Source organism: Chaetomium strumarium, assembly GCF_033439665.1.
Source record: "Chaetomium strumarium strain CBS 333.67 chromosome Unknown B0T15scaffold_5, whole genome shotgun sequence".
NCBI classification, from domain to species: Eukaryota; Fungi; Ascomycota; class Sordariomycetes; order Sordariales; family Chaetomiaceae; genus Chaetomium; species Chaetomium strumarium.
This window is the reverse complement of record NW_026944433.1, coordinates 2971920-2983025: the sequence shown is the minus strand read 5'-3', so window position 1 is coordinate 2983025 and position 11106 is coordinate 2971920. Positions and strand designations below refer to the sequence as shown.

General features: G+C 52.9%; 4 protein-coding genes across 4 annotated transcripts; 2 read left to right on the top strand and 2 right to left on the bottom strand.

Moving 5' to 3' along the window:
• On the bottom strand, positions 1–557 carry B0T15DRAFT_495237 (ankyrin repeat protein; the record flags this gene model as incomplete). Its single annotated transcript, XM_062867086.1, has 3 exons — positions 1–189; positions 232–476; positions 545–557. The coding sequence occupies 3 exons, from the start codon at positions 555–557 to the stop codon at positions 1–3; spliced, it is 447 nt and encodes a 148-aa protein (XP_062720578.1).
• Positions 558–3170: 2613 nt separating this feature from the next.
• Positions 3171–4757, top strand: B0T15DRAFT_253298 (tetracenomycin polyketide synthesis O-methyltransferase TcmP). Its single transcript, XM_062863213.1, has 2 exons — positions 3171–3468; positions 3533–4757. The coding sequence occupies exon 2, from the start codon at positions 3671–3673 to the stop codon at positions 4586–4588; it is 918 nt and encodes a 305-aa protein (XP_062720577.1). The 5' UTR covers positions 3171–3468; positions 3533–3670; the 3' UTR covers positions 4589–4757.
• Positions 4758–6178, top strand: B0T15DRAFT_558808 (uncharacterized protein). The gene is made up of 3 exons (XM_062870486.1): positions 4758–5120; positions 5210–5362; positions 5437–6178. The coding sequence occupies exons 1-3, from the start codon at positions 4989–4991 to the stop codon at positions 6037–6039; spliced, it is 888 nt and encodes a 295-aa protein (XP_062720576.1). The 5' UTR covers positions 4758–4988; the 3' UTR covers positions 6040–6178.
• A 138-nt stretch (positions 6179–6316) lies between these two features.
• B0T15DRAFT_537615 (putative MFS transporter) lies at positions 6317–7633 on the bottom strand (the record flags this gene model as incomplete). Its single annotated transcript, XM_062869631.1, is given in 5 exon segments — positions 6317–6394; positions 6465–6659; positions 6746–7102; positions 7159–7582; positions 7593–7633. 4 exon segments carry the CDS (start codon positions 7477–7479, stop codon positions 6317–6319), a joined length of 951 nt encoding a protein of 316 aa, XP_062720575.1. The 5' UTR covers positions 7480–7582; positions 7593–7633.
• Between the last annotated feature and the right edge of the window lie 3473 nt (positions 7634–11106).

Below are 11106 nucleotides of genomic sequence, written 5' to 3'. Positions count from 1 at the left end.
CTAAATGTTCCTTCCGTCACATGCGCCCTTGTCTACCAGGAACTTGACCACCTCCAGGTGGCCATTGTTAGCAGCAGCGTTGACTGATGCCCAGCCGGCGTTGTTGGCTACCTCAAGGTTGGCGCCCTTCTCCACTAGGAACTTGACCACCTCCGGGGGGCCTTGGTTTGCAGCAGAGTTGACTAGCATCTAGCCAGCGTTGTTGGCTGCTGTAACATCAACGCCCTTCACCAGGAACTTGATCACTTCCAGGTGGCCGCAGGATGATGCAGAGTTGACTGGCGTCCAGCCGTCGTCGTTGGCCAGTGTGATATCGGCGCCCTTCTCCACCAGGAACTTGACTACGTCCAGGTAGCCATTGTCTGCAGCAGAGTTGACTGGTGTCGAGCCGTAGCTGTTGGCTACCTTGAAGTCGGCACCCTTCTTCACAAGCAGCTTGACCACCTCCGCATGACTATCGTGCGCCGCAACATTGACTGGTGTCCATCCATAACAGTTTGTTACATGGACCTTAGCACCACGCTCCAGCAGGAGCTGAACTAACCATGACCGCCCATATCGCGCCGCAGAATTGAGTGGCGTTCTGCCCATGCCGGATTTTGCTCGATATCCACACCAGTGTCCAGGATCTTCACACAAGTTCAACATTTCCTTGAGCACAACACAGGTCAAGTACGGATCTTCCAGCACAGTTCACAATCCCCCCGGGTCCCAATTTCCGGATCCAGTGGGCCGCCACCACACTTAAGCCAAGTTTGAGGGCATAGTACGAGGGGCCCGGCGGAATCTCTTCGTCTTCTGCTTCTTGCCTTTCATCGTGCATGTCAAATCACGTTCTCCGAGCAGCCCAACAGGGGTGAGCCTCGTTCATGAATCCAACAATACGTTCCAATGTGTCCGAGTCTTGTTCGAGCAGTACGCCTGACTCCACATATGCATGCCAAGATGCTGCGGAGTAGTCTCGAAGAGCTGCCTGGAACGGTGATTCGTGGGTAATGGAGCCAATTTGCCAGGTCTGGCTAGACTGAACATACTAAAGGCACGACCTGGCCAGTATGGTATATTGAATGCGTTCGCTGGATGCTCGCAGATTCTCATTCTGCTAGATGCCTCCTGCGGGCAGGTTCCTGATGAGGAATTCCCTTACAGTAAAGTGTGCCAGGTGCACTGTATGGTTTCCCGCCGCTAATACCGGGTGCGAGCCACGAACTTCGAGAAGCGGCACACAGCACTCGAGAATTTCGGTGCCGATGTACTCTTCGTCAATAGTATCGGGAAGCTCGTACGTCAGGGAGGCCTCACCGTCCCCGTCAATCAGCACAGCTTCTGTAATTTCGCCATGGTCAACGGCCGTGGAGCAAAAGCTGCCCAGCGCAGCAGCGCTACCGCACGTTCGCTGTGCTCGAGTTTGTCCCAATTTCGTTTATACACATGGTCGAGTCCCGTCGGTGTGACCTCGAGGGCACCCTAGAGCTGCCCAAGGTTCTTCCATGCCTTAAGGTTTTGTTCTTGCATTTTGAGCCAGAGAAATTGGCCCTCGCATCGATCGGTCATAGTCCTAGAAAGGCTGTTCTTATCGTGTTCGGATTTTTTTGGCAGCTTCCAATCGACGATAGACCGCTCGAACGCAGTGGCATCGGCGTAGACATCTCCGGGTGAGATTTTGGTATTCGACAAGGCAGTTCGGATCGTCGCCTCGCAATACCTGTCAAATCTCAGATTCTTCGCGGCTGACAACCAGGACACGAGTAGTTGGCTTGATTGCACTCTTGACGTCTTGGAGAAACCTCGCTACGGATTTGCTATTGTTGGTCGGTGCGGTGCATTCGTCCAGGCCATTGACGACCAGGTAGCAGTCCGGCCTGGCTTGCAGGGCCTCGTGGAGGAGCTATATGATAGTCGAACGGGCCGCAACCTGATCCTTTGTAGTTGCCCATCTCTAGTAGGCAAGTGCAAATACTTCCGGCTATGACGCGAGCTGGGAAACCCAAGATCGCATAACAATGTAGGGATCATTGCGGCTCTCATGATCGGACGAAATGAAGAAGTGGGCGACGGGTTTATCCAGAACGGCCGACAGGTGTTCGACGATGCGTGAGGCTAGATTGGTCTTGCCAAACGCAGGTCGTCCGTAGATCCACAGTATCTCGGGCGTGCCCGATGGGAGATCCGGGGCACTCCATCGGGCAAATGCCGGCCGCTTGAGGATCCAGTCGCAGGTGCCCGTTAATCTCCTGTTGCGCGAGTTATCATAACGCTCATTGGGGGAATGCAGTCCCAGGAGCCAACTGTGAATGTCCCGTCACGTGTCGGCTGCCAGCATTCATTAGCTTGAGCCACGTCACGGACGCACTGTACTCGCCTTGCGCCTCTGCCAGGGCCTAGCGAAGCTCAATCAAGGTTTGGCAAAACTCAGCCTGCAATCCACGCTCGAGTTCTGTTGCTGTTGCTGGCACATTGCTCTGTGGATCAGTACCTCGTAAAGTCTCGAAGCTCCCATTGACCGTGGTCGAGCGCGTACTCGCCGCTTGGTCAGGAGGTACTAGATCGTGGAGTTGTTGCACCACCTTTCCAAATCGCGTGACTAGGTTAGTGAGATCTTGCTTCCTCCCTAGGGCCCAAGGCCGACGATACAACGCGGACTTCATCCGGCGTTTTACGTAGCGAGAAGAGGAGAGGCGGATTGCGAAGCGACTAAAGGCTCTTACAGCCGCGCAGCGCATAGCCCACCGTGACCAGCTTAGCGATATCCAGTTCCTCCAGTCTGACTATGCCGACGATACTAAGGTCAACATTGCCTATATCGAAATCATTATGTCCCATGGGAGGCATGATGTGATGGCGCCACACCGGTTGCATATAGTCTCAGAGGCAGCGGGGGAAGCCGCAGGAGTGGATGAAGCGGCGGGGGGGCACCCTCCTCACCGCTCTGAATGAATCATTGGATCACTCTATGAAGCAGATTTTGGTGGTCGAGAATGGCTCCACGATTGATGAAATCGGAATCGGGGGAGAAGGGTATGGTTGCGAACGGCGGCGGCAGCGTTTCGGGAGGTTCTAACAACGTCCAGCGGGGCCCTCGGATGGATGGATGGATGGAATTTATTTCGCCCTGAGGCACGAGGCCTAAAGGGCCTTGGCATGCTAACTACATCCGATTCGTTGACGTTCGGTCATCAACTCGTCTAGGCCCTCTGCTCTTTTCTCCTTTTTCCACGCCACCTGTTGCCTCTTGACTTGGTATTTAGCAGATCGACTTGGAGGCTACGTTCTCCAAGGGTTCAGCGTCCTATCTCAGCAGCTAAAGCGGGATCTGACATTCATACCTGCAATCAGGCTGCAACTAACCATTAGCCACTAGGGTGCTTAGGGATATCAGAGATTTGGTACAGAGGTACGGCGGCGTGCAGGCAAAGCCCTAGGTACCTTAATGAACGCGGGAGAAACATTTATGAAACGTCTTTCTAAGTTTGTACCCGCTGTCTTAAAGAACGAGCCTCGCAATTTGGTGGTGACTATTGACTTTTACGAGCCCAAAGCCCAACTTCTAAGCCGCCTCGGACTTCATATTACTCCGAATCCGCGACTGGCTAAGCGCAATGCTTCTTATTACCTATCCAATTCCCATCTCCATCCCAAAAAGCAGTCAGCAGTGGAATCACCTCGCAAAATGTCGCCTCCATCACCAGCCGCCCCGACGGCCACAGCCTCCTCCGGAAAGATCACCCTTACCGGCGCGCAAGAGACCCTCCTCGCGACGCTCTACGGCCGGGCCCTGGACGCGACCGCCAAGCCCAAGCCCGTGCTCGGCGACCGGTGGGCCGCCGACACGGTCCGCCGCATCGACTACGACTTTGCCGGCCGGACGGGCATCGGCGCGGCCGAGGCCGCCAGCGTGGCGCTGCGCGCGCGCGCCCTCGACCGCTGGACCGCCGACTTCCTTGCGCGGCACCGCGCCGTCACCGTGGTGCACCTCGCGTGCGGGCTCGACGCGCGCTGCCTACGCGTCGGGCAGGCCGCTGCCGCTGCCGCCGGGCACGACGTTAGATGGATAGACGTTGACCTGGAGGATGTGGTGGAGCTGCGGAGGAAGCTTTTCGCGGGGGTTATTGACGAGGGCGGAGGCGGCCTGGGCGGCGGCTTGGACTATGCGCTCGCGGCGGGGTCGGCGGCGGAGCCGGACGCGTGGCTCGGCCAGATCCCTGCTGACCGGCCGACGCTGGTCGTGTTCGAGGGGCTCACCATGTATCTGCGCGAGGAGGAGGGCCGGCGGCTGTTCGAAAGTATCGTGTGGCGCTTTCGGCCGGTCGGCGGGGAGATCGCGTGCGACGCGTTCGGCAGCGTCGCGATCAGGCTGCAGGGGCTCATCAAGGCTGTCAAGGACTCGGGCTCGGTGCTGCACTGGGCCATTGACGACCCCAAGCTGCTTGAGACGTGGTGCGACGGGTTGAGGTTGGTTGAAGACCAGCTGACTATCGAGATGCCCGGCATCGAGGAGCTCCCGCTGGTCTCCCGGATGCAGGCATGGGCTGTGGCTCGGATACCGTACCTGAGGGAGGCCGGACGGCTGCTCCGGTACGAATTTTGAGACTTTAGGGGTCCAATTCTATCGCTATTAAGTCTATCCCGAGAGTGCAATATGAAGCTGGTATGTTTGACGAGTGGAATCTTGGAACTTGAGCAGTGGCATAATGCCCCTTCTAGGCCAAACTGCTGCGTCCACTCATGATACTTGCCGATCTCGTCCGTAGCGACCGACGGCTTGCATTCTTTATAACGACAAACAAATCCTCGGCCGTCAGCGCCGGTTCCTTGACCCTGTTGGGGGGCACCTTCTTCCATGTCATAGCGATGGCGCCGGGTTCGCCGCCTTCACAGGGGGTGCAGTACTCGGAGCCGGCGTGTCGGATCTGTTGCAGTGCTAGTTAGAGCTCAGGGACTAGGCTGTGGAGAAGGGGATCGCAGCGCTGGTCATTCGGGCACTCGAGATGCAGCAGCCGCCGCTCCATCAGCCACTGCACCTTAAGCCGCACGCCTTTGTCAACAAGCTGGTAAAAGTGTCGGTTCGTGTGCTTGAGGAAGAGCGCGTCCGGGTAGATGAGGTGCTGGGCGATAAGGAGGTGGAGTTCCGGGGGCAGGGTCATGAAGGTTGTCTTCGGGCAGGGCCGTTTCGGACGGCGTAGTTCTGCTGCTGGTTCTGCGGTGGCAGGGCACATGGGCGTACGAGCTCTGGCTGTACATGGCCATGGCCGTGTGGGCCTTTGACAGGCTCCTGCGACTCGGTCGCGCCTTGAAGCACGGCGTGCGGAGGGCCCAGGTGACCGATCTTGGTAACGGCTACATGCGTGTCGACATCCGCGGCGTCCGCTGGGGTTCGGCTCCTGGCCAGCACGCCTACGTCTACTTCCCACGCTGGCCCCCTGGCGCCCGTTGGAGAACCATCCCTTCTCCATCATTCCGACTCCGAGCATTCCGAAACCCGGCTTGGCCTGCAGCTCTAAGGACGAGGAGAGCCAGAAGGGCACTACACCCGTCGTGAAGGTTGAGTCGTCGCCCGAGGATCGTCCCAGCGTTGGCATCACACTCTTTATTAAACTGTCGACCGGCCTCACGAAGCGGCTGCGGGCGCACGGCGGCCTGCTCACGCTCCTGGACGGGCCTTATTCCAATAGCCATGCGGGGCCTGTCCTGCGCTGCGACAAAGTCCTGTTTATTGGCGGCGGCATCGGCATCACGGGTGTCGTGCCCTGGGCGTTTCAGCATCGGAACGTCAAGCTCGTGTGGAGCGTTGCCGAGTCGGCGCGGTGTCTGACAGATGCTATCGACCTAACCGGGGTTGCAGACAGCGAGGTCAGGGTCGGCCGTCGCTTTGATGTTGATGAGCTGGTTAACGGGGAGGCCGGTGCCGGGTGGGAGAGGGCTGGCGTGGTGGTGTCCGGGCCTGGGTCGCTGTGTGACGATGTAAGGGCTGCCGTCGCCGTAGCGGGTAGTCGAGGCAACACCGTATTTGAGTTCGAGGTGGACGCCTACTCGTGGTGAAGACGCTGATTATGGAAGCTGTTATATGTTATATTTGTGCTATTGCAGTTTTCATAAATCCTGTATCCTGGGCTTGTTTTGTGAATGGTGTTGAGTTGGATATCTGTGGCGTTTATTCCACTCAATGACGAAGCCCAGCATCTATAGTACTAAAGAGCTCCATCACCCTTCCCTTTTTCAGGCACGATCTCGCTCACATGTCCGCGAAGTCCCAAACTATCCGCTATATAGGCCAGCATTTCCAACCACGACTTGATAGGTTCGGTTATAAACACATTCAGTCTCTCTTGTTATCGACCTTCGGCAAGAACAGCCACAGCCCGAGCATCACGACCAGCAAGGCTAGGATGATCGGCTGAAGGACCATGACGCCGGCCGCTTGTGCCAACACACCCACTGCGAACGGAAGCAGCGCCGCACCGCACCCGCCAAAGGCAGTATGCAAAGCCGATAACTGTGACGTGTAGGTGCTTCGGCAAGAGCTTGCTTGCTACGATGACGACGCCGGGGAAGAGGGGTCCGAGGAAGAACCCTTGTAGCGCGACGGCAACGGCCGAAACATAGAACTGCGGGACGAACCAAAAGAGGAACTCGAGGCCGATAGTAAGGGCGAGATAGACCTGAGTAGGTAGAGAGGAGTAGTCAATAAATGGGCGTCTACCGGGAGGGTTGTGGAATGTAATTTCAAGTTGAATGGGACCCTTACCGCTATAGCCAGGTTAACTCCTACCCGTAGAGTAATAAAGCCGAGGATGATTCGTCCAAGAGTAATGCCTAACCAGAAACCCGTAGCGGTTATACCACGGGCAAATTCACCTCCATTCCGGACCTGAATTATAAAGGTGACAATCCACCCTCCTAGCGAGACTTCTACTCCGATGTATGCCAGCAAGAAGATCGTATAGATCCACGAGACTCGAGCGCCCGATGAATGCCAGAGAGCTTCCATCAGCCCGGCCTTCTGACCAGTCTCGGCGATACGGTGCTTCAGCCGGTAGGCCTTGCCGGTTGCGCTCCAGAACGACCATGTCAGAGAGACCAGCTCAATGGCCGCGGCTCCGATCTGTTGGGGAGTCAGTTGCCGAGTTTTTCTCGCAGCGGGGGGAAACGGCTGCTAACCATGAAATAGTAGAACGTATACCAACCCAAGTGATACTTCTCGACGATCAGGGTCGCCACGAGAGGACTAAGCGTGCCACCAACTCCGTAGCAGGCATGCATACAGCCCAGCAGCTCGTTCGCGTTGGCCAGGCTTCTAATCCACGCGTTCCACGCCGAGTCCCCAACGCCATTTCCAAAGCCAGCGATGATGAATGCGAGTACCAACACCACGTACGGGGGATGGGTCGCCATGATAAGGTAGGCTGCTATATGGCAGGCCGCAGAAACCATCGCGATGCCGCGTTGCCCTATCTTTTGGTGGAGGACGTTGTTGGACATCGCCGAGACAACGTACCCGGCGAACGGTGACAGGAACACCAGTGAGATGACCACGAAGTCTAGCTCGTAGTATGATTCGAGCTGTTGCGCTGTCAGGGGGTATTCATGGGGGATTTCTCGCAGTATCAACTGAACTTACGGATGGCAAAAGGGCCTACGATAATCATCGTTAGCATCCACATGATACAAAGTGACGCCGTGGGCGTGGTAGTCAACTTACTCTATAGCCAGCGTCATTGGCCCCAATCAGAAAGAAACTCCAAAATGTCGAGAAGACACGTGCAATGTTCGACGCTGTAGGTCGGGGTTGGTATTTCACCATGTTTTCACTGTTCGTCAGCGTCACCTGCGCGGCCTCAGTTTTGGTGAGTCAATGGATGGGGAGAGCCTGGCGGCAGAAGAGGTTTGCGAGACGTCCCTGAGGCGCCAGATAGCTGTCGTACAGGAACTTGATCATTCATGACATCTGGTAATAGTGATCTAAGGTGTCAATGCTCTTAGCTAGCCTATCTCTCCGTTTATTATTTTAGCTATATAGTACCATCTTGCTAACTAGTATACTGAGTATAACCTCTCGCCTAACTAGTATATTACGACTATCGATAATAGTTAGATGACTAATACTGTAGACTTTGATTGGATTAAGCACTTCGACTTTTATATAGCATCTTGTATAAAAGACAAATACTAGTTGTAGATTCTTGATAGCTATAAATGCTACTATTCGACCAAATTTGAGCTTTATTATAAGGAGTATAATATTATCACGCTCTATATATCTCCGCATTCTTTGCACCTCCTCTAGCCACTCGATATTAGCTGCTTTAGACTATTGACGTAGGCGTATAGTCGCTAGATCGAGAGTTTAAGATATATATATATATCAATTATATAAGCAAGCTCGAGTTCTTCTATACTTTCTACGAGGCTTTCTTCTCTATAATAGAGAAGAATATATAGAGTAGCTTTATAGATGTTAGCTATATACTGTATGACCTAGAGAGGGTGCTTTCTAAGCTGAATATAAAGCTTCATATACTAATACTAATATCTCTAAACTCTTGAGCTAGCACTCTATAACCTTAGTTGTTCTAAACACTATATAACTTCCGAGAAGCTAACTCGTAGTTAATACTTATTAAGACCTATATTGCTAACTATTAAAACAGCTCTCTAACTTCGATATTAGCTGCTATAGATTAGCTTACTAAGGGTGTAATAGCTATAATATACTAGGTAGCCCTCCTATAAGCAGAGGTCTCTTCGCTCTAAAAGGCAAACGAGGTACTGCGCAAGCGCTAGAGAGCTAAAAGAATATATATATAGCTTGGAGGATCACTTACTATATAAGATGTATAAGAGGTACTAGGCTAGGAGGCTATAAGTAGAGAGAGAGTATAAGAAACACAGCTAGATAGTAGTAGTATAAGAGAGAGCCGTACGAGAGTTCAGTGTGATGGTGTATATAACAAGCCTAGCTATAATGCCCGCACTTGCTAGGAGGCTATAGGACTGTAACGAGGGCGCTCTGCTCAGGTGCCCTATTCAGAGCTCGAACTTACGACCTTCTGTATCTTCCTTTCTGGTCTTTATTGTGGGGCCGGGTCACGTGACCATACGCATCCAACAAAACTCTGTAATTCCTTATGCCTGCTAGCGTGCATTTCCTTTCCTTTTCTTAAGCTTAGATCTTCGATATTAGAGGTATTAATATAGCTAATTTAACCCTATTTATATTGCTTCACTCAGTATAAGAATCATCTAATTTAGCTATTTCTAATATAATTATAACGTATCTTATAAGCGAGTCGTACATATAAGCGAGTCGTACAGTTTCCACTACTCTACAACAACTATCCTCAATTACAACACAACAACACTAGGAACCAACTATAATTACATCAGAAATACTAGAATCAGACGATTCTGCAGCCTCCTGGCAAGTGCGTACATTATAGCCAGGCTTGCCACACATACCACAGCACTGAACCTTTGTACGAGCCCCTCCTACACTACCACTATCCGGCTGCGTTTCTTGTGCCATCTCCCCAACCATGGCCTTCTGGTCCAGTAGATCCTTTGTATCTTGCACTGTAAGTGATCCTCCAAGCTGCACGCGTGTTCTTTTGGCTCTCTGGCGCTTGCTTAGTACCTCGTTGGCCTTGCGGAGTAAAGAGACCTCTGACTGTAGGAGGGCCACGTGGTGCATTATAGCCATTGTACCCTTGGTAAGTTGATCTACAGCACCTAATATTGAAGTTGGAGAGCTGTTTTGATGATTGGCAATGCGAGTCTTGATAAGGGTTGACTGCAATTTGGCTTCTTGGGGGTTGTATGATGTTTGGAAGACCCAAGACTCTATAGTGCTGAGCCGCGAATTCGGGGGTGTTGGCGTACAGAGCCTAATATCCAGCTTGGAAAGCACCCTCTCTGGATCATACGGCACTAGGCCAGACCCTATAAAACCACCCTGAACATTCCTCTCTATCATGGAGATAAAGAAGGCCTTGCGGAAGCTATAGAGGAACTCGAGCTTGCTTATGTGGTTGATATGCATCTGTATCAAGTGCTCGATCTGGCGACCGTACGCTTGCTTTAGCGGCCCAAAGCAGCCGATATCGAGTGGCTGGAGTTTGTAGGAAGAGTACAGAGGCATACAGAGTATGATGATGTTATTCTGCTAGCAGTAGAGCTCGAATTCGGTCGAGTGGTGACTCTCGTAGCCGTCGAGGATCAATAACCGGTATTTGCCCTTTATCCGGGGTGCCGTATAGTAGTCGAAGTGCTTGATCCAATCCAGACCTATGGCATTGGTAGTCCAGCCATTATCGGTAGTTGCAATACGCCAGTCGGCCGGGAGGTTGCACTCGGTATACCAGTTGGCGAGGTAGTACTGCGCAGCTAAGATGATAAAGGGAGAGATAACTCAGCCGAAGGCATTGACTCCCTAGATTACTATTGCCCATTCGCGGTTACCAGCCTGGGCGAGTTTCGCCTTGCTAAGGCCGTCAGAGGTCATAACTACTATACCCGCAGAGATAATGCCTATTATAAACCTAGTCTCGTCGAAGTTATAGATATCGTCGTCCACGATACCGTACTTGGCCTTAGTGTTCCATATAAGTGCAAACTACTCGGCAATAACCTTTGGATCTTTGTACTTAGCCCTCTGGTAGTCGTACCGACGTGTCCAACGCATCCAGAGCTCTAGCTTGCGTTTGACGAAGTTGTAGGCCGAGCTTGCTGACAGGGGGCGCGTTGCGTATACATAATAGTTGGTTGGCCATATCTTCTATACCACGTAGTCTGGGTGGAAATGCACGTGCAACTAGCTCAATGATATATTGAACAATAGCCTCCTCTTCGGAATCTGTAAGCCGGCGCGAGTTGAGTGTGATATCGCGTCGTGCAGGCCGGCCAGCGCGTCGGTTAGAGAGAGTCATAGCTAGTACGTTGTAGAGCCTAGCTGCGGCTCGGAGGCTTAATTTTTCATCGTTTTGAAGAGCTTCAATGGCTAGGAGTATCCTGGCTTCCTTTGAAGTAGGACGCATATTGGGTTGTAGAAAAGATTGGTGTTAGGTGTAAGGAGGACGCGTTGTGGTGGAGACTGTACGACTCGCTTATAAG

Bases quoted from the DNA above. Each gene is read 5' to 3' on its own strand.
- B0T15DRAFT_253298 (XM_062863213.1), top strand. From the start codon at position 3,671: ATGTCGCCTCCATCACCAGCCGCCCCGACGGCCACAGCCTCCTCCGGA.
- B0T15DRAFT_558808 (XM_062870486.1), top strand. From the start codon at position 4,989: ATGCAGCAGCCGCCGCTCCATCAGCCACTGCACCTTAAGCCGCACGCC. The intron at 5,121-5,209 runs GTGGAGTTCCGG...CTGCGGTGGCAG, and splicing joins AGGTGCTGGGCGATAAGGAG to GGCACATGGGCGTACGAGCT. The intron at 5,363-5,436 runs GTCCGCTGGGGT...CGCCCGTTGGAG, and splicing joins TGCGTGTCGACATCCGCGGC to AACCATCCCTTCTCCATCAT.